This window comes from Brachypodium distachyon, chromosome 5 (genome assembly GCF_000005505.3).
Source record: "Brachypodium distachyon strain Bd21 chromosome 5, Brachypodium_distachyon_v3.0, whole genome shotgun sequence".
Classification (NCBI taxonomy): domain Eukaryota; kingdom Viridiplantae; phylum Streptophyta; class Magnoliopsida; order Poales; family Poaceae; genus Brachypodium; species Brachypodium distachyon.
Window position 1 is genome coordinate 27329604 of NC_016135.3, and position 21116 is coordinate 27350719.

The window sequence follows — 21116 nt, forward strand, 5'->3', positions numbered from 1 at the left end:
CCTGGTCCAAAATGTCAGTCCCCCAGGCGTAGGTAAGGTACGTGGACATGGGTACGGCGAAGTAAAATTGTGCAGCCAAAAAAAAAAGTAAATCGTCGTTATTATTTCTGGACCCGAGCCGAAAACGCTGGTCCAAAATATCAGTGCTATTCTACGTGTGCACAAAGAAGCAAAAGGCAAGCAAAAAGTTCCAAAGCTGCAGCCCCAAAAAAATCTCCCGTAACTCTCACAAAGCCAGAAGACTCAAAGCAAAAGGACTGGGAAGCTTCCCACCATTCGGGAGGCGGGCAGCAAATCCAAGCAAAGCTCGAGCTCATCAAGCAGAAGACGCCATGCCGATGCCCGCGCTTCTCCTCAACACCTCCGTCTCCCTCTCCAACCCCAAGCCATCGTCATCGCCATCATGGCCCGTCGCCTCCTTCAGGCCCTCATCCTCCTCCTCCTCCCGCCCCCACCACAGATGCCACGCCGCTTCTTCCTCCACCAGATCCACCGGCGGCGGGAGCAGCTCGTCCTCATCGTCTTCTAGCTCCAGCGGCGGCGGGCGCGCGAGGACCGGGTCGTCGTGGACGACGGAGTACGACCTGTACGAGCTCCTGGGCGTGGAGCCCACCTCGCCGCACGCGGAGATCAAGGCGGCCTACCGCGCGCTGCAGAAGCGGTGCCACCCGGACGTGGTCGCCGCCTCTTCCTCCTCCGCCTCCGGCGACGGCGGAACCCCGTCGGCGCACGACATGGCGGTGGTTCTCAACGAGGTGTACGCGCTGCTGTCGGACCCGGCGGCGCGGCGGGCCTACGACCGGGAGCACGCGGCGCGGTCCGAGTTCCAGGGATACACGGGGCGGCCTCTCTACTCGTCGTGGCGCGGCGGGGAGGGCGAGACCCGGGCGGTGTTCGTCGACGAGGTCGCCTGCGTGGGCTGCCTCAAGTGCGCGCTCCACGCCGGCCGCACCTTCGCCATCGAGTCCGCCCACGGCCGCGCCCGCGTCGTCGCCCAGTGGGCCGACGAGGAAGACAGGATCGTCGACGCCATCAACACCTGCCCTGTTGACTGCATCTCGTACGTAATTGGAATTTGAATTTGAATTTCGGTTTGGGGGAGCTCTGCGCTGCTTTTGATTTGGTTTGATTTGGTGAGTGTTGTGTGTCTGTGAAAAGGATTGTGGAGAGGTCGGATCTGGCGGCGCTCGAGTACCTGATGTCGAAGCAGCCGCGCCGCCGAGTCCGGGTCTCGGAAAGCAGCGGCGCGGGGTCGCCGAACATCTTCGCCGAGGTCCGCAAGTTCAAGGCCAGATTCGAGCAAATGGAGCACAAGTCCGCGACGAGACAATACGAGGTGATTTAATTCCCATCCAGCTGCATCATCTGCTCTGATCGACTGAACAAGTACCTCTGCTCTGCGGATGCTCAACTCAACATTGATGTACTGATCTTGCTCGCTGATGTCGACAATGGTGAATTGCAGGAGTCGGAGGCGGCGCGGCAGTCGAGGACGTCGGTGGTCCAGACCATCATTTCGATGTCCAACTGGTGGTACTGGCGCCCGTTCAGAGCCCCGGCCGGCGCGGCCGCTGCCGCTGTCCCTGCTCCTCTCCGCCTGCTCCCACCGCCGCGGCCTTCTTCTTCTCCTTCTTCTTCCTCCGACCCCGTGACGGAGAGGCTCAAAGAAGCAGCGGCCCGGCGCAAGGCGGGGGGCTCGACGGCGGCGGCGGCGGAGGACGCCCGCCGCCGCGACGAGTACTGGACCCCACAGCTGAACCTGCCGTCCACGGCCTCGTTCCCGGCGCCGGGAGCTCAGAGCGCCGCCGCCGCCGCCGCGGCGCAGAAGGAGAGCCGCACGCGAAGGTCGACCGGCGTGGCGAGGAGCGTGAGGAGGAGAAGCATCGACCTGACGGCGCCGCTGCTGGTGGGGATCGTGGCGGCGGGGATCACCGGGTACAACAGGGAGGAGATGGCGGCCGGGGGCGGCGGGATCGAGGACCACTTCGGCGGCGCGGCCGCGCTCGGGGTGGTGAACAGCTTCGAGCTCCAGGTCGTCCTGGCCGGCGTTACCTGGTTCGTCATCGCCGCGGCGGTCGCCGGGTTCCTTCAGCTTCTTGGGAGGAGAAACGAAGAAGAGTTCAGGGAATAATGAATGAATGCGCGCGCAACCATGGGCGGCAATGGCTACTCGTATATACTGTATAGGATAGTACTCCAGTAGAATTTTGAGTAGGATTATTGTATTGGCAACTGATACAAAAGGATGTATATAGCGTTACATGTAGCATACACGTATGACATTTTGTTACGACAAGGTAAACAAGCTCTCTACCGAAAGCTTAAAACACCGTCGAATCGTCGGATTAGTATTACATTTCTACGCTCTCCTTTTCTCTCCATCGTTCATTCATAATTAAGCACAAAGCTAGATCCGATGGCTGGGCAATTAGTTAATCTCTAACTAATTATATGACCTACTTTGATTGGCTAAGACGAGAGTTTGACCGACGATCACTCTTCGACATATAGTTTATGTGATACAAAATTCTAGCTGTAAGTATTTTTAATACGAATGTAATGCAATAAATTTTGTGTTACATAAAATGCATATTAGTAGCTATCAAATTCTTGTCTTAACGATTCCTAATAGAATACGGTACAAGACACGATTTTTCGACCATTTTTTGCCCCACCAAAATTTAACACCGCTCTAGCACTTTCATGACCAATAGCCCATGTTTTTTGGTTTGCATCAATATCGTGACCCTTACACAGTTCGGGCTTTTTTTGCAACATTGCCGTGGTCAGCGTTTTTTGGTTTCCGGCCAATTTTTGAGATACAGTAACACCCATGCACAATTTTGAGAGCGTTTTTGTCAGGTCAAAAAATATCTTATCACCGGTACATGTTTACAATTTGTTCTTTACCAGTTGAAAAAAAAATGTTCAGACCGACATCGTGACACATAGTACACGTTTTTGGCCAGTCTAAGGAAATCACTGTCCTAACCTGTGACCCCGGTACACCTTTTCGGCCGATTTTCTAATAAAGTGACCCAAATACACCCTTATGGGCTGTTAGGAAAAATAAACACTTTTTTGTGTTTTTGGAACAATTTTTTTTTTCAATACAGCAATCCTTGATATGCGTTTTCGAGTTCTCTTATACTTGTAAACATAATCAACGTAATGGCACTTTTCGTGAGCCAAGACGCGCCGGTTTTTCGATATAGTTTTTTCTATAGGGGTTTTCCGATATAGTTACCAGCTCCTTTTTTGCAGTTCTGACTGTTCTCGTAGCATTTCTCCAATATCGTGGCACAGGGAAGATGATGTTGAAGAAAAAGCAGTTGACACAGATATTCAGAAGAAACATACGGGGATCATTAGAACAGCAAGACATCTGTACTCGGGGGGGCATAATTAACAGCCTAAAGTTTCTATGCAAAAGTTTACAAAACTTCTGAATTTCCCTCATAACATGTTCAAATCAAAAAGTAACCGCAGCAAGATCGCAAGTTCTGAATGAAACCGATCACATCTAGCCGAATGAAGGGTGGGAAAGATGGATGTTCTCAACTTTGAAATGACACTATGGGCTACTACTGTCAGTCTCGCCAAAACAAAGTTCGCGTTTCGGCAATCTCTCCTGATGTAAATGTCAAAACAAACGTCCCATCTCCTCAAGCCTTCTCACTTAACATAGCTCTAGCAGCTACTCACCTGAGAGGATATCTCAGGATCTGTTCTTAGGAGGTTTGACCTTGTATATGCGCACTATCCAGTTTGATGTGGTGAATGCTTCTTCCAAGTACTCAAGCTTCACGTCTTTATTACCTATCTCCACCCCACGCACTCGATCGTATCTGCGTCAAGAATAAACAGTCTAAAGTGAGCAAATGTGCCATCTAGAAAACCACAATACCCTAAAGAAATATGAACCGTGACTTCTGTATCAAATATCAAGTATTGACATCTCCATTCTAGACTAATTAATTTTTACTTGAAATATGCAGTTACTGAACAATAGAAAATGGTAAAGACATGCAGTACCCTGGAGGTTTTCCATATTCAGTGGTCAGTTCTCCAAATCGATAATAACATAGCTTGTACCTGCCAAACAAATAGGGAGATGTAGCACATAAAAACAGCAACGGAAAGCTTAATGGCACATAAGTAAACAGTACTTACATTAGACAGTTCAACATTTTGTGTGACGCCCCCTTGTCAACACGATATTCCCCATTAACAAGGTAATCAGGCTCTTTGATGACAGGAAAAACTCCTCCGCCGATACGCACCATCCATAAGAACCTGGAAATGAGCAACTAAGTAAGAGAATCTGTTTTGTGATTCAGTACAAAATTGTCTCAACCCAACATCAAATCAGATAGATAAAGACATTATATCATATATATGCCCTCATGATTAAGTTAAGTCGATTAACTTACTTATTGATGTCATCAGAGGAGTACCCAGTCACACCTCCAAATACGACAAGCACATAATTCACATCCAGTGACTGCATTATTTCATATGCCTCGTCTTCATAAGATGACATTGCCCGTCCAACAGTAGCTATGTGTGTATTATTCCATGTGTTATTATCAACAATAACAGTTCTGTTACCCATGGCTGTAATTTGGTATCCATAGTCCCACCATGACATGATCTTGGCATCAGTAGGAGTATTCTGACGAAGCCAATAGTATGCCTCACGATAATCATCAAATATTACCCTTCCTCCATTGTGACCCCTTGCGGAGAGAACAATAGAAGGAGAAGAATAAGCCTCAGATGTCACCCAAGTGCAGTGTATCGCATACCTACTGAGCAAGTAGAAAGCACCCAGAAGTAAAGCAATAGCCACATTATGTTGGAAAGGCAAGGGTTGATCAACTGCTCCCTGTTTACATAAGATCCTAAGTCAGTTGGAGAGTGAAGTGAAATCTGAAATCTAAAACAGTTGGAAGAAATAACCTTCAAATCATGAAATTCTTGTGCAATTCATGTTAAAAGTTAGAAACTTCATTTTCTCTTCAAAAGCACGTTATTTACCAAAGAGGACCCAAGTTCATATCATGAAACCTTGTATTCTTATCACTCTTGTTATCAGTAGTCTGGAAAAAGTACAGTCTTCCCTTCAACAGGGTGTTTGGCCAAAAAATTGGCAAAACAGTTTTGGATCCCCTTATATTTTGACGAGGAGGTACAATATAATAAAAAGGGAAAATTCAGTTGTGCTACTTGATCCTCAATCAGAAAGATTTTTTTTATTTGGAGCCTCCTTTTGTCAAACTTATTTATATTTCCACCACACTACAAAAGAAAATTGTGTCGAACAATGAAAATAATAGTAATAAAAAATACCTTAGCAGCTGCCTTTGAGCCTGTTGCTTTTCCAGAAGTAGTCTGTGGACTTTTGCTTTTTGTCCGGATCAATGTTGTCAAATTTTTCATTGTAGCAGATACAGCAATGGCACTAATGAGGCAAACAGCAGGTGCTGCAACAAGAATTAACCTAACCATCACCCCAGCAAAGTACATACTCGTGAGGCCATACATGACTATAAATATGGTGGCATCTGATAGGCGCTTGAAGCAGAAATAGAGGCCCGCTGGGAACAGGAAAAGAAGGATGTGGAAATCAAACATAAAAGATGACCATGCTGTTGGCTGATGCTCAGAAACAGACGCGATGATCGGTATATGGTCTTTAGCATAGGTTGGATCAAGCAGAGAATAAAACCGTCCTGTCCAAGGGGAGATGTAACCTGATGCAGTACCAATCCCAAGAGCCAGGGTGCCAACAGTTATCACACATGTCAGGGTAATTCTCAAGAATGACTTGAATAGTTTGACATCATTCAGCATATATTTCACCCAATCCAAGAAGAAGAAAACCTGCAACAAAAAAGTAAAGGGTTTATGACAGTTCCTCCTTTTCCATGCTATATCTACAGAAGATACAAGAACTTCTGTTACCAAAATATTAGATCTACACCACTATGTTCCACGAAAATAAGCACTGGATTTTTTTTTTCTTGAGACGAACGGGAGGACAGGCCTCTAAGTATGGTAAATGGCCGGTATATGATATCCAGCAACACAATCCATGTAGAGATGAAAAAAATTGTAGTAGTATCATATAATGTTGATACTGCTTTAATCTGTAAGCAATTTCCACTTTTTAGTCAACTGAAGCCTCATACATGTCATCAACGATATAAACAACCTAGCTAGCATGCCATTAGTTTGCACCCAGTTCTACTAATAGTTATTGCAATATTTGGCCTGTCTGCCAAGATCAGTTGGCATACAATGAGATGGTCGTTCTGTTCTCGAATTCAGAATTGATCTGAATGAATTTTCCAAGGCTACGAAGCCCGACAATGCAAACTGCCTACACAATTAACAAAACCATTTGATCTGAACCCCTCCTTTTTAAGTCAAGTATTGTACTCCCTCCATCCAACAAAGGATGTCTCAACTTTGATTAAATTTGAATGCATCTATACACTAAGTCATGTCTAGATACATCCAAATTTTGACAAACTTGAGACATCTTTTGTTGGACGGAGGGAGTATTAACATTTCACCAGCTTAGCCAATTACGCTATTTTTCATCTCTAGTCACAAATATCTGCACTTCATTTCACAAAAATGTTAGTGAAACTACCTGCAACAGGAAGAAGACTCCCATGGCTGCCATGTGCTCCCCAGACTGAACATGCTGGAAACCGACGAACCGGATCTGCATCCCGAGCAGCATTCCGAGGATGTACATGCAGTTGTAGGCGACATAGAGCCTCTGCGAGTACCTCCCTGTCACGAGCAGGACGAGCACATAGAGCGGGAGGAGGTTGATGATGAAGACGTAGCCTCCCCACGCGGACACCATGTAGAAGTACCCGAACGCCGACGCAAGCGCCCAGGCGAGGGAACCCGTGTTGACGGCGCGCACGAAGAGGTAGAACGTGAGCAGCAGCGCGAAGATGGCGACGCCCTCGTTGTCGTACGATCCGGCGACGGAGCGCGAGATGTAGCCGGGGCAGACGGCGATGAGTGCCGCGGCGACGAGCCCGGCGCCGGAGTCCCAGATCTCGCGGCCGAAGGCGTATGCGACGAGCGTGGTGTTGGCGGCGAAGAAGGGCGCGGTGAGGACGCAGACCTCGCGGATGTGGACGGCGAGGGAGAGCGCGTGGAGGAGGCGGTGGAGCAGGGCGGCCGTGACCATGAGGCCCGGGAAGAGTGTCCCCCCGACGACGCGGCCCAGCGGGTACCAGCTCTCGGAGTCGAACCAGTTCCAGAACTCGCCGTAGCCGTGCTCGGTGAGGTAGAGCGTGGTGCGGTAGTTGAAGTAAGGGTCGAACTCGTGGATCATGGACTCGTACCGGAGCACGGAGAAGAGGCGCACGGCGAAGGCCAGCACGTAGATGAGCGCCAGCGCGGAGACGCGGAGCAGGAGCTCCTGCTGCTTCGTCTTGAGCCGCAGCGACCGCAGGAGCGGCTCCAGCGCCGACGTCGTCGCGGCGGAGGCGGCGGCCATGGCGGCAGGCAGGCGGCAGATCTGGCCCGGGTCGTCGCTGGCTACTAGGGTTTCATCCGTCGCGCGGGGAAGGCGGCAGGTGGGGGTTTAGAGTGTAGTTTGGGATCTGGGAGATCGGGGAAGACGATGACGGAGGTGTTTCGGGTCGGGTCGGGCCGGGCCGGGATCTAGGTGGATATCCGTTTGGTAGGGTCAGTTATGCTAACTGACTAATGGGCCATGGCCGGCCTGCTGGGCAATTGGGAGTTGACTGACGTGGATGGTCGCCTAGTGATGGCACAGGAGCTTATGTGACATTGGAAGCTGGGCCCCATTAGGATCGGAACATGCGATTGGCTGGAGGAGGCGGCAAACACGTGGCTTTCCGTTTTCTCTTTTTTTTCCGGAAAAAAAAGATTATTGACATTTCCTCTTTCCCTCGCATGTCACCACCAAAAAAAATCACATAATCTTTAATTTCTACTCGTGATTTCATGGTTTCGCACACCATGATTTTTTTTTACTCAACATAGGAGCGAAAGTGCACTAGCAATTTGTTGTCCACGATTTAGATGGCCAGAACTTTGACATGTGTTACCCAACTAGAACACCCTTTACAATTAAAGGCCCAATTTAATGAAATCAACAAACTCAACACACAAGTAATGGACAGAATTCCAGATTGAAAAAAGGACCGGTATGCATAATCAAAATACTTGGTATCCAAACATAATATGTTTCTGTATGACATGTTATATGATGCTGATAGATGTAATGAGAAAGAAATGCATAAAGAAAACCAAATATGGGTTTTAATTTCAATTACTGTTGCTTTCTCAACAAAGCAAGAAAAAACAATTGCTGTTTCCTACATACAACAGTGCAAGTTCAAAAATGAGGGCAATGCCATGTAAATTAGATAGAGAGAATCAGCAGAGCTACAGGCGTTTTCGCATGCAAGAGAAGGATCAACCGATTCCAAGCAGCCTATCCAATACAGAACACAGCTGTGTCATGTCTCTGCATTCCACTACAGGACCCCTTCTGCAAAATGCCTTGATCACATTAGCAAAAACCCTACTATCTAAAGGAACTCCTTTTGCTAGTATATCATCAAACAGCCTCAAAGCCTCTCTATCATTTCCACTCCTGAACAACCAATATGCCAAATGTGCTACTGGTTCTGCAGGGTAACCATCATCAGTGTGCCTGACCAAATTGGCAGCCTCAGACCTCTTCCCAGACCTAAAGAAACAATCAACCAGAGTATTGTATGTAATTGTATCTGGGGCAATTTTCCCTGCATTCACATCAGAGAACAAGAAGCCAAGCTCACCCTCCTTTCCAGCACCATAGAACTCATGGATCAAAATGTTACAAGTAACGGTGTCTGCCACAAACCCATTGCAGCTGAACACGAACTCGGCAAGCTGAAACTTGCCGGCTCGGCATAGGCATGAAATCAAAATGTTGTATGTCTGCACGTTGGGTGTTATGGGCTTCTTGAGCAGATCCGTGAATAACTTTAGGACACGCAGCCATTTCATCTTCTTGCAGAAATGATCCATGACTGTGTTGTAGGTCACAACATCGACCTCAAAGCCCAGCTCTTCGCATCTCTCCAGCACCTCCTTGCTTACCCACATATCCAGATCCTGCCCAGCATAATCCAACAGTATGTTCAGACCAACCACTGTCAGCTGTAGCCCCTTTGCTACCATGATCTCCAGCTGCCGGAAAGCATCTTCGACATATCCAGATCGGCAAAGCCCAGCAATGAAGGTGCTGTATGTGACTGCGTCTGGCACCCACCCGTTTCGGCTACTCTCTTCGATAATCCTCTCCACGGCATCGAAATCCCCTACCTTACATAGCCCGTGTATGTATATGTTGTAAATGACGACGTCGGGGTGGCACCCAGATAAGCGCATGGAACTGATTAGCGCGTCAGCGGCTTGGATATCGCCGCTGGCGCAGTAGGCCTTGAGGATGGGCGCGTAGGTGTGTGGGGTGAGCGGGTATTTGAGCGCGCGCATTTCGTCGAACAGGTGGAGCGCGTCCGGGAGGCGGCCGGCGCGGCAGAAGGAGAAGATGAGGTCGGTGTAGTCGATGGGGTTGGGCCGGAAGCCGAGGCGGGACATCCAAAGGAGCACAGAGTGGGCGGCGGAGGGGAGGTGGAGGAGGGAGGAGTAGATGTGGAGGAGGACGGAGAATGCGGGGCGGTTGGGCACGACGCCGTGGGCGAGCATGTCGTCGAAGAGCGCCGCGGCATCGGCCGGGCGCCCGGCCTTGGAGAGGGCCGACATGGCGGAGATGTAGGAGTCGGCGGTGGGGTCGCAGGCCGGGGAGGAGGAGGCGTGGCGCATGCGGCGGAGCACGCGGAGCGCCCCGTCGCCGTCGCCGTCGCGGGCGAGCGCGGCCAGGAGGCGGTTGTAGTCGTCGAGGCTGTGCGCCGGAGAGGAGACGGCGGCTGATGCAGTCGCCGCGGTGGTGGTGGTGGCGGTGGTGGTGGTGGAGTGGGTATAGGTGCGGGGGAGGAAGCGCCCGAGCGTGCGCACGGCTGCGCGTACCACGGCGGCCGCCGGCCACGCGCCGGCGGCCATGGAGGATCGGCGGGGGCAGGGTGGTGCTACGGCGCGGAAGAGGGAGCGAATTTGAACGGCGGATTGGAGCTGTGAAGCTGCAGCAATGGCAACGTGAAGCTGCAGACGGCATAGACTGGGGGATTCGATTCTACCTAGGAGTGTGGGTGACGGCGAGATCTCATCTGATGTTGTTCGCAGAGCCGGAGAATCATCATGGTCAGCTGTGTATAAACGGCCTTCAGTTCAGGTGGTGGCGCCTTCAGAATCAGATGAGCTCGTGTGAGAAGATATCATTTTGTCGAATTTGAATTCCGGTTTCGAAAATCATGTTTGTCTGTCTATGGGTCTGTGAAATGAGAGACAACTCCAGAGGAATTGAAGTTCGGTATAAGTATGATTCCATAAATTTCAAATTAAATTCATATACTCACTCTGTCCAGAAATAAGTGACGTGTATTTGTACAAGGAAACAACTGACAAATCCACGTCACTTATTTTCAGACGGAGGTAGTACCTAATTCGGTGCCAGCCAAACAAGTTGGTTCATATGATCCAAAAATGAATTTTACGCCCAAGTGGTGGAAGCCAAACGAGCTGTTGGTTTAAGAAAATATTACGTGTTCTTCTTGCCCGGTTAAACCATCCAGACTCGATCCAACAGATGTTAGTATGTTCCAAAGATGAACGGATCTCCGTGCTATCTTTATAGGAGCGAAAATACGTCATGTATTGCAACCTTAGTAGCAATAGAAGAAATGTATTTGTATTTTGGACCTTACTTTGCACTTGATTTCCTGTAACCCAATAAGACCGTACAGGTGCGATCCAGTGGCCGGTATTGAGAATCCGTTGAAACGCATATTTCTGAAGCTCAAATGGCACACTTGTGTACTTTACAGAACTCGAACTCAAAAGTCCATGATAATGCTTCTATCGTATCTAACAGAGATCAAAGTTGAAATAAGTAAGCTTGAACAAAGGAAAAGCTTCCAGGAAATAAAGGGGATGAGGAGTGGAAGCTTGGCCTACAGTTAAAACACAGGAAAAAGTTTAACAAGCTGCATTGTTCTTTGAACAATGAACAATGGCTACCCCAATTCACCTACATGTGGGGCACTTATGCCCCCAACAAATATTTGCAAATTTAACAGCGTAGATGAGAAGAAATGAAGGTATGTGATATCAGCAGAGGTTAGCAACTGTACTAACGTAGCAAATCAGCAGGTCTTGTGTCAGATCCTGATGCAATGCACCAGGATATTCGAGAACCGAATGGAACTCACCAAGCTGTTGCACGCACTAGAATTGGTTCAAAGGTGATCTAATCATGACCTATAGGTTTCTAATATGTTGGAACTTGGCTTAAACGGTGCTCTGTGACCTATCAGTTGACACGTTCATCCTTTTGGCAAAAATCATGTCAGGTCCTGGACAGCAGCCTCGCAGATTTTCCATGAACTATCATTCTGCCTCCTGAGCACGTACTTAACTTCATATGTACTGCAATTGTACACATATAAATGTCAGTACAATGTTTATTTTCGAGCAGAGTGAGAAAGAAAGATAGACATCAACAGTGTCTTCTGAAATACCTGTAATAACTAGGTTTCTTGGGCTGGGAGTCATCGACAAGCTCAGCCGCTTCCTCGAGCACAGCATCAATTTCTGCCACTTCACCAGCAGCAACCTCATCCAACAGTATCTCAGCTCGAACAACAGAGAGATTCAACAAAACAAATCTCCAGTAACATGACTGGTCCTTTGCCAACAAAGCCAAATCTTGCCACTGCTCAAAAAGAGGGAATTTAATTATGCACAACATAAAGCATGAACTCCATATGCCACAGCATGCTTAATAAAAGAAACTTACCTTTGAGAGCATTGAACTATCAAGGATCTCAGGGAGCATATTAATTTGATAGTCAGGGCCAAGAGCTTCAGACTTGATATCTTGCCACTGCTTCACGAGTGCTTCTGCTTCTTGAAGAGACATGTTTTCCTTACAAACTGTAGCCGCAACAGCATTAGCCACAGGATCTTCACTTCTAGAGTGGGCCCTATTGTTCAACCAAATCATTTTTGACAGCTTTTCAAAACGTCTCCTAACACTGTTACTGATAAAAGAACCTTCTGAGGTAGATGCTTCATTCAGAGATAATGTGGCTGCAGACTCCCTAGTCGTGGCAGCAGGTTTCGTGTGTCCAAATTGAAACCTGAGCAGTTTTAATGTACCATATAGGGAAAACCCCAGGAATGCAGTATAGGCAATTTTTCCTACAACTTCCCCAGTTAGGCCCCATGATTCCAAGGTTCTTACAGGATGGGATCCAGAATTACGCTTCAGGGGAACAGATGCTGCACTCGAACCATTTACTGGCCTGTCCAATGATGAATGTCCCCCCAGGGTTGTTGGGGCAAGTTGCTTTACAGCTTCCCCGAGATGGCTGCTAGAATTTAATCTTGGATTCTGCGGCCCTGAAGTTCTGTTGCATTGTGAGGAACTAGAAGACATCTGAGAGCTCAAAAGGACCATTCTTGTGGCTCCTAGTTTCTGCTTTGAAGTACTAAGGATGCGCTTAGGAGCCCCAAAGAAGTTGGCCTGGCATAAGATGATAGTGATATTTCAATAAACCCATTAAAAAGTCAGCATGCATTTGATTACTGAGAATAGCATAGCACGAACCAAAGATGGTGGGCAATCTCTTGTATCTGCAAAACGAGACAGCACCACATCCTTCAGCCACAGCTCCTGGTAAAGACAAGTTGTCTGGCATGAGAAAGCTTCAACAGAAATAGAGACAGTAACTTCAGACAAATATCACAACTGCTGATCTAAAATATAGCATTGCAAAATGTAACATACCAGTGATTGGTTGACAGTAACCTTGTCACTGCTATCTTTCTTTTTAGCTAACCCATAATTTCTTAAATTGGAACTTCCATTGCTTTGAAGCTGCTGAAGCTTTTCAAAAACTGTGGCGCCAGATTCCTGAGAGCTAGCCTTTAGTCCTAGTGATGTATGGTAGTAAATTTATAGAAATTGTGGTTAGCTTATCACCTCTCCAAGAAGATACGAGCAAAACGATTCCTCAAATTTCAGGTCTGTGTTCTCAGATGCAACTAAACATTCACAGATGGTTTTAGCTTTACTGATCTGCACAGAGGTAATATAAGTTAAAGAATGCAAAAGCAGCAGACAGGATGGTTCGATTCCCATGGGATATAAGTAGAAGAAGAAAAAACAAGTACCAATTCAGTCTGTCGGGTTGAAAATCCAAATGCAAGGTGTGCAAGCATCGCCATGTAGAAGCAGTTGAAGTCAACTACCACTCGCTGGCTCTGAGACTCCAACGATTTTTTGTTTCTCCGAGTTGTAGCCAAAGAGTCCCAAGAAAGTAGATCCACGATTTCAGTGGCTAATAGCTTATCCATGGCTTGGCTCAAGAAATAAGGCCAATCATGAACTCTACAAGAGGATTCAACATCAAGGCCCTGTCCAAGCAATTCACAGAGAGCTGCAATAGCACCTCGCCTGCGTTCAGAATTTTCAGGTGTGCGAGGCAGGCTTAGAAGCTCTAGAGTGCAAGCAGGTGCAAGCTCTTCAAGAGATTCTTCGATCTATTTCACCCAGCGAGAAAAGTTATGTCATGATTTCATACGTATCGAAGAAACCGTAAGGTGAACATCTATTACACTTTTACCTGTTCAAGAAGGGACATCTTCTCCAATGATGGTTTTTTCCTCAAAAGATATTGAGCACGTGCTAGAGCCTCAAAGCCAAGAGATACTTTACTTTTCTCAAAGCTAGCTTTTGCAATAGAGCACTACATGAAAATGCATTGAATTATTGCAGATTACCAAAGATGTAGATGAACATTGTACCAAGCAGCTATTTTCCTTTAATCTTGTGTAGCACTTACTTCAGCCAGTGCCATTGCAAGAAGTACATCATGAGCATATGGCTTAGAATCAGCACGTCGCAGAGCTGCCTGGCCAATTTCCAAAACCAGCTTCTCTTCTCCAACCTGAAAGAATGCTGGCATGTGGTATCTTACACTTACAATAAACAAATGGGCCAGTACATAATGATAAGACAGGCACATTCAACTGTGATGAATATAGACTACGAGAATTCTTCCATGCTTGAGCTCTTACATTTAGAAAAATGATAATCAATCAAATTTTAGTACTCCCTCTGATCCTAAATTCTTGACTCAAATTTGTGTAAATATGGATGTATCTATTCTTAAAAAGCGTCTAGATACATGTAATATTTCGACAACAATTTAGGATCGGAGGGAGTACTTGACACCTACTTAGTCTGAACAACAGAAGTTGTTATAAAATTTGTTATATTAGTATTCAATAAAGCATAAATGAATCTTAAACATTGTATCTTCTCAAATGGCCTCCATAAGTAAAACAAGAAACAAAGCCAATGCTCAATTAAATATGTACTGTTCTGGAAGATTTTCGAAACAGGGCATGCCAATGATAATGGATATCCGATGCAATGTAAATATGAAAAGCCTAAACCAAGTTCAAACGAACAAAACTTGGTGACTGTCCTTCATTGGTACGTATGAATACTTTGACTGAAGGGTATTTGTGTTACAGCTACACATTACCTCCTGCAAGACACACAAAGCAGCAGGCAACCAACTCCAAGGTATATGAAGAGAGGATCTGGGTGGAACGTTTGCCCTTTTGCTTCCCGCATACTCTTGTTCAAAGAGGAGTTTATCCCTCACATCTACCAGCAGAGCCTGACATACAGACAGACAAGCAACAGCCCGACATTAAACACCCAGACGCTGCATTTCACTCCACCAAACCAAGCAAAACTACATCCATGTAAATTCCTGAATCAAACGAGCAACCTGTCTGCAATTGGACACCTCGTCAGTGTATCCATCTTCAATCTCCGACTTCTTCAGCTCGCTTGCCGCCTTCACAATCTCGTCCTTCTCAGCCTTCTCCGTAACACCTAGAACCTGCGTGGTCATTTGGATAGACATCACAAAAAGGAACACACATGCTCCAATCACTTTTGACCTGTAAAAAAAGCTACTACGAAATCTCGGAACCCCTCCCCGACATTACATTAATGCAACTGCAGGCGCCGCAAATTGTCTATAGCGCCCTGATGCAACAACGGCTTTGAATTACGATGATAAAATCAATAATATCTGTGACCCTTGACCGCATCAACTGGACAAGGGGCTGGAACGAGCGAGCGGAAAAACAGATCGAGCGCCGACGCAGCGCCTCCCACATTTCCGCAAAATTCGAATTCGTAACCAGAAAACAACGGCCAGGGCGGCAGGGCCAAACGAACTCGCCTGATAGCACGTGACGGGGATCTCCACGGCGGGCGCGGCGGCGGCGGGGGGAGCGGACGAGTCCTGCCTGCATCCTTCGACCGCAGACGCAGGCGCCGCCGCCACCCTCGCGCGCACCGCGCCTCGCCGCGCCACGGCGGAGGCATTGCTTCCGTTCCCGGGGCCGATGCTGGGCCCGACGCGCCGCGCGGAGGCGGTGGGGAAGGAGGAGGCGGTCGCCGCCGGGTGAAGCAGCGCGGCGGCGGCGGCAGACACCGTCGGCGTCGCCATGGTTGGGAACGAGGGACAGGGAGCGAGACCTAGCCGGCCCGCCTCTCCCAAGCGCGCGCCTCCATGTGCGGAGTGGGGGGTGGGGGTGTGGCTTTGGGTTTTGGCCTTTGTTGGAGGAGGAGGATGGAATAAAGTGTCAGCGAGAAGGAGATTGGAGCGGGCGTCGTGAAGGCGAAGCCGGAGACCGGAGGGAGAGAGGGCTGGCTGCTTTGCTGGTCGCTGGCGAGAGAGAATGCGAGATGGATCGGGCTCTCTTTTCTTTTTTGAGACCTTTTTTTTCCCTCGTGGACCTGGCTCACGCTTCTCTTTCGTAGATGCCGTGCCGTGTGAATGTGATGCTACAAGTGGCAAGACCACTCCAAGGCGATGACGAGTGGCCCATGATCTGGATTACGCCTTCTATGCAGTAAAAACGCCCCTCCTCCTCTCGTGCTTTTCTGTTTCGTGTGCGTGCTAGTTTGAATTTGTTTCTTCTTCTTTTATTTGATGATGAATGAGAAAGCGTTCGCTCTGAATTCTCTCTTCTTATTTTATTTTCGAAAACGATTATTGGCCCTTAATACTCAATTGACGGTAGCGATCTGTCACCTTTGGACCGCATAGAAATGGGAAAGAACGAAGAGACAACGAAGGGGCCCACATGGCCAGCCCCTCCGTCTGGGCCACAAAAAATAGATCAGACTTGCAGTTACAGGCCGCCGTGGGCTCAATTCCGCGCCTCACAAAACCCAAGTCCCTCGCCAACAAAATCCAGCCGGCCGAAACGAAACGGGTGGCCAGGTGGCACCTTCCAGAAGATTCCACCTACCCGCGCGCCTCATCGGCATCGCGCTCTCCTGCTCCCACCTCCCATAGTCCCATGGCATCCGCGCCAAGCACCGCCGCGTCCTCCCTCGCGCCCCCTCCTCCTCTCTGCTCCTCGGCCCGCGCTGCCCGTCTCCGCCTCCCGTCCTCTCGGCCCGCCGCCACCGCGGCGTTGACGTCGGCCCTTATCGTCACCCGCCGCGGCGTCGTCGCGCCGGGAGGCCGGCTCGCGCGCCTCCGGTGCCGCGCGGGGTCGGTGAGGCTCGTCGCGCAGGACGAGTTCGAGGCGGAGGTGCTGCAGTCGGAGCTGCCCGTGCTCGTCGACTTCGTCGCCGAATGGTGCGGGCCCTGCCGCCTCGTCGCGCCCGTCGTCGACTGGGCATCCGAGGTACACGGGCACTTTGGCTGCTTCCTGGTGTAGGAAAATGTCAAAATATGGGGTTCTGTTGCTCTCGTCCTGCTTCTTTGTCATGTTCGAATAGTTGAAAAATTCGCATTACTAGTTACTAAACCACCAAAGACCTCCAAATTCCGAAATCTAGCCTCGTTGCGTTGGATGATGCTTTGATGTTCGAGATGCACTACACAGAGCAACTGTCATGAACTAGGCAGCAGGGATAATGTATTAATGTCAGATGATGCTAATAAGCTCTTGGCAAGCAAGACCCATGGGCACTGGACAGTGAATAAATGAACTCGGTGTTAGGAAATGAAAGGGAAACACAAAGAGAATCAGGATAGGTCAGTTGATATGTTTAGAATTTATTAGGTTCATTATTCATATAGTTAACTATAGCTTTGAGGATCTGATTCATGCCGCAAGGTTCTGATGCCTTCCTTAATTAATAAGATCAGTGGTCCATGGCAAAACTTAATTTGCAACTTCCAACATTGGTATTTTTAGCTACCATGGAAAACACTCCGGTTAACTGACCAATTTGTAGAGATATCACTCCCTCTGTTTTCTCCTAACAGAGACAGATTACGGATAAATAGTTGGGTAAATAGTAATCCATTGGAATTGTTCTGTATGATTCAGTAGGCAACTGAAATCTCAATGAACTCTGTAGTGAAATCTGTATTTTTAACTCGATTCACCTGCTGGCCGGCTTTGACAATTGAGTCTTTTATGAAACAGGAATATGAGGGAAGATTAAAGATTGTCAAGATCGACCATGACGCAAATCCTGAAATTATTCAGAAGTACAAGGTTTATGGTCTCCCGGCTTTGATTCTCTTCAAGAATGGGGAGGAGGTGCCAGGGAGCCGAAGAGAAGGTGCAATAAACAAAATCAAGTTCAAGGATTACATTGAGCCTCTTTTGGCGACCTCAAATGTTGCTTAATATCATTGTCTGCAGTCTGTAGCACTGAATCTCGTATGATTCGGAGGATGCCGAATGGCATTGGCTTGCACTGGGTTGCACTGGGTTGCACTTCATTTGCATATTGACAAGTTTTCCCCTCCATGAGCTCTAGTCTGTAATACCTACAAGATCAGGACTATGCATGGTTTTCATTGTGGATGGAAACAGATTAGCATGTACGAAGGGCTACCACGAGATGTATACTTGGTCATTAATTAAGCAAGTTTGGTTAATGCCAATTCTTGTGTACTGTACACATTTTTTTGTTTCATAGTAAATTAGATAAATGTTAGAATTGACCAAAGTGTGGACTCGGTCATGATCCTTCATCCTTCAAAAATAAAAATGACGAGTACCATGTTGTATTGTGGGTCAATGACATTTTACCTGTTGGATTATGCTGACCATCCAGCCAAAGTGCCACCCACTTCCATCCAGGGCCAAAACGGCATTCACTCATCCATTTGTAGATTGATGCCTTTCCGGCCAAAATACAAGCCAAGTGCTTCCATAGGGGAAATGTGCATTTTCCATGAGGTTTCACGCTATACAAGCTTGGTTACTCTCAGGCATGGGCTGCAGCCAGGCAGACCCAGGTAGCTTCATGACATCTCTGTCCCCCATGAGCCCTCTCAACCTTCCTGCACCGTCCCAATTGTGCCTACCTGCAAGCATCCTGGTGAACAATAGGTACGTCGATGGATCTTCCTTCTCGAGCGCAAGCGCGTGCTCTGCAGCTCGCTGTGCTGCAGCATAATTTCCATGGAGCTGACAAGCACTGAGCAAAGCCTGCCAGACCAGAGCTCCAGGGCGGAACGGCATTCGTGATATCAGCTCTTCGGCGTCTTCTATCTGACCTGCTTTTCCAAGGAGATCGACCATACAGGCGTAGTGATCCTCGCCAGGCTGGACACCGAACTTGTCTGTCATGGCGCTGAAGTATATCCAGCCTTCGTCTACAAACCCACCTTGACTGCAAGCATTGAGAACACAGATGAATGTGACTTGGTTTGGCACGATGCCTGTCAAAAGCATGTCGTCAAACACCTTCACAGCCTCCCGAGCTTGACCGTTCTGCGCAAAACCCATGATCATCGCCGTCCAGGATATGACTGGTCGCTGCCGTATCGCCTGGAATACCTCGTGTGCACTGCTCACTGAGCCGCACTTTGCGTACATGTCAATCAGCGCATTGTTGACACCCACATCAGAGCCCTCTCCAAGCTTGACCACATATCCATGGACCTTCTTTCCTTCGCTCAGACAGGCGAGGAGTGCACAGGCATTGGCTGCCGTTGCAAATGTGTAGTTGTTGGGCACAATACCGTCGAGCATCATGCGACCGAGAACTCCAATGGCCCTAGCAGGCTCACCGCAATGTAGGCAACCGGCAGCCATCTCTGTCCACGACACGACATCTCTCCGAGGCATCTCCACAAACGCTTTGGTACCGGACTCCAGGGCTTTGTTCTTCATGTACATCTCCACCAATGAGTTTCCCACGCATACATCAGTGGCGCCACAGACGCTCTTGACAAGCTGGGCATGAACTTGCAGTCCGCTCGCCAAGTGTTCGCTTGCTGCCAACCCGGACAACACTGTGCTAAACGAGAACCCGTCCGGGCCAACGCCTTCCCTGATCATCCTTCTCCAGAGAATCCACGCTCGCACGCATGAATGGTGTGCGAACCCGGCAAGCAGCGTGTTCCACGAGACGATGTCCTGGAGCGGTGCCTCCTCGAACAACTGAACCGCGTCGACGAGCTTCCCGTGCCGGACCATCGCCGCGAGGAACGCGTTCAGCAGGAACACATTGGACTCGAACCCGAGCCGGACGATGAGGGCCTGGAGCTGCCGTGCGAGACCAGCGCCACCGCCGCCGCGGACGAACGAGCTGGCGTTGAGCGCGCTCACGAGCGCGAACTCGTTGTGACGGAACCCGGAGCGGAGCATCCGCCGGAACCACGCGAGCGCCTGGCGGTGGCGTCCCCGGCGCGCGAGCCCCGCGACGGCGGCCGCCCACGAGACGGCGTTTCGGCGGGGCATTTCGTCGAGCAGGCGGAGGCCGTCGAGGCAGGACGACGACGACTTGAAGTAGGCGATGAGCAGGTGGTTGCTCAGGAACTGGTCGGAGTCGAGGAGGCCCGTCTTGAGCAGCGCCGCGTGGAGCGAGGCGGTGAGGCCGGGGCTGGCGGCGCTGCTGCGCTGGAGGAGCGCCGCGTAGGCGTGTGACCGGGACATGGCGGCGGTGGCGAGGTCTTCCTATGGATCCTTATTGGTGGATACGGTACGGCGGTGTGGAAGAGGCGGCTGGATTCCGGGGAGGCAGAGCGAGGAGAAATTGGCCGTCGCGGCGGCGGCGGCGTCGGCGGAGCGCGCGGGTGCAGAACTGAAGCTTACTGAAGAACTGCAGCTCAGTGTTATAAGAAGATACCGATTCGTTCAGTTAACGGATGGTCTGGATTGAAGCGGAGCCCTTATGGATAAACGGTGGAGATCTAGTATCGGAGGGTGAACTACGTTTTACTCTACTTTATCTGTTTTACCTTTCTTAATTGTCGAACTGAGTGTTTTAACTCGCTGTAATTCTTGGAGGTGATTGACGGGATGACGAGAGATTGGTAATTCGCTTCGTCCTGCGGCCGTCAACTTTGAAGATTGTTTCTTTGCTTGTCTCAATTTTGAGTCAGTGTGTTTTCACATTGTCCTAGCGAGTCTAAAAGGGTAGCCCATGTGTGAGACGTGTGCATGCTTTACTATATCTGCTCCTTCCGATTCGTAATAAGTATCTCAAATTTAGTAAAAAATTAGTACAAATGTACTCCCTCCGATACTAAATTATTGTCGTTGTTTTAGTTAAAAGTATGAAATTTTGAGACATTTATTGTGAACAAGAGTGAGTATATAACTGATCATAGCCGTTGTTTATTGGGAACCGATTTTTTTGCTATTTCAAAAAACTCAAAACGAGTACTCCCTCTGTCCCAAATAAGTAAAATGGATTGTATAAATTCTTATAAAAATCAACGTTGCTTATTTCGGAGTATTTATATGTTCCCTAAGGATCCATATACGTACGTATCAAACGTATGGCTTGTTTACCAAGAACACAAGCACGCGTGCCTTGCTTGCTTCCCAAGTCGTAGCCATCTGACAGAGAAGAAGAAAACCGGGAACGGTGAACCGGCCGGAAGACGCAGGATTGCGGACCGGATATAAGCCGGCCTCGACCGGCCTTG

General features: G+C 48.8%; 6 protein-coding genes across 6 annotated transcripts; 2 read left to right on the forward strand and 4 right to left on the reverse strand.

Moving 5' to 3' along the window:
- Window positions 1-11: 11 nt before the first annotated feature.
- On the forward strand, window positions 12-2337 carry LOC100821370 (chaperone protein dnaJ C76, chloroplastic). Its single transcript, XM_024455801.1, has 3 exons — window positions 12-1060; window positions 1159-1336; window positions 1466-2337. Exons 1-3 carry the CDS (start codon window positions 333-335, stop codon window positions 2129-2131), a joined length of 1572 nt encoding a protein of 523 aa, XP_024311569.1. The 5' UTR covers window positions 12-332; the 3' UTR covers window positions 2132-2337.
- Window positions 2338-3344: 1007 nt separating this feature from the next.
- LOC100821674 (dolichyl-diphosphooligosaccharide--protein glycosyltransferase subunit STT3B) lies at window positions 3345-7640 on the reverse strand. The gene is made up of 6 exons (XM_003580768.4): window positions 6662-7640; window positions 5353-5886; window positions 4434-4888; window positions 4174-4296; window positions 4036-4095; window positions 3345-3848 (listed from the first exon to the last, which is right to left on the reverse strand). The coding sequence occupies exons 1-6, from the start codon at window positions 7529-7531 to the stop codon at window positions 3719-3721; spliced, it is 2172 nt and encodes a 723-aa protein (XP_003580816.1). The 5' UTR covers window positions 7532-7640; the 3' UTR covers window positions 3345-3718.
- Window positions 7641-8300: 660 nt separating this feature from the next.
- On the reverse strand, window positions 8301-10480 carry LOC100837029 (pentatricopeptide repeat-containing protein At1g12300, mitochondrial). The gene has a single exon (XM_003579423.4). The coding sequence runs from the start codon at window positions 10111-10113 to the stop codon at window positions 8479-8481; it is 1635 nt and encodes a 544-aa protein (XP_003579471.1). The 5' UTR covers window positions 10114-10480; the 3' UTR covers window positions 8301-8478.
- Window positions 10481-10933: 453 nt separating this feature from the next.
- LOC100837335 (plastid division protein CDP1, chloroplastic) lies at window positions 10934-15970 on the reverse strand. Its single transcript, XM_010242304.3, has 12 exons — window positions 15438-15970; window positions 14976-15089; window positions 14724-14861; window positions 14016-14120; window positions 13797-13919; window positions 13345-13713; window positions 13154-13249; window positions 12959-13084; window positions 12779-12844; window positions 11966-12694; window positions 11688-11881; window positions 10934-11595 (listed from the first exon to the last, which is right to left on the reverse strand). Exons 1-12 carry the CDS (start codon window positions 15705-15707, stop codon window positions 11511-11513), a joined length of 2415 nt encoding a protein of 804 aa, XP_010240606.1. The 5' UTR covers window positions 15708-15970; the 3' UTR covers window positions 10934-11510.
- A 362-nt stretch (window positions 15971-16332) lies between these two features.
- On the forward strand, window positions 16333-18181 carry LOC100821992 (thioredoxin X, chloroplastic). The gene is made up of 2 exons (XM_003580769.4): window positions 16333-16899; window positions 17650-18181. Exons 1-2 carry the CDS (start codon window positions 16348-16350, stop codon window positions 17854-17856), a joined length of 759 nt encoding a protein of 252 aa, XP_003580817.2. The 5' UTR covers window positions 16333-16347; the 3' UTR covers window positions 17857-18181.
- A 236-nt stretch (window positions 18182-18417) lies between these two features.
- On the reverse strand, window positions 18418-20118 carry LOC104581461 (pentatricopeptide repeat-containing protein At4g33170). The gene has a single exon (XM_010229036.3). It carries the CDS (start codon window positions 20116-20118, stop codon window positions 18418-18420), a length of 1701 nt encoding a protein of 566 aa, XP_010227338.1.
- Window positions 20119-21116: the final 998 nt, after the last annotated feature.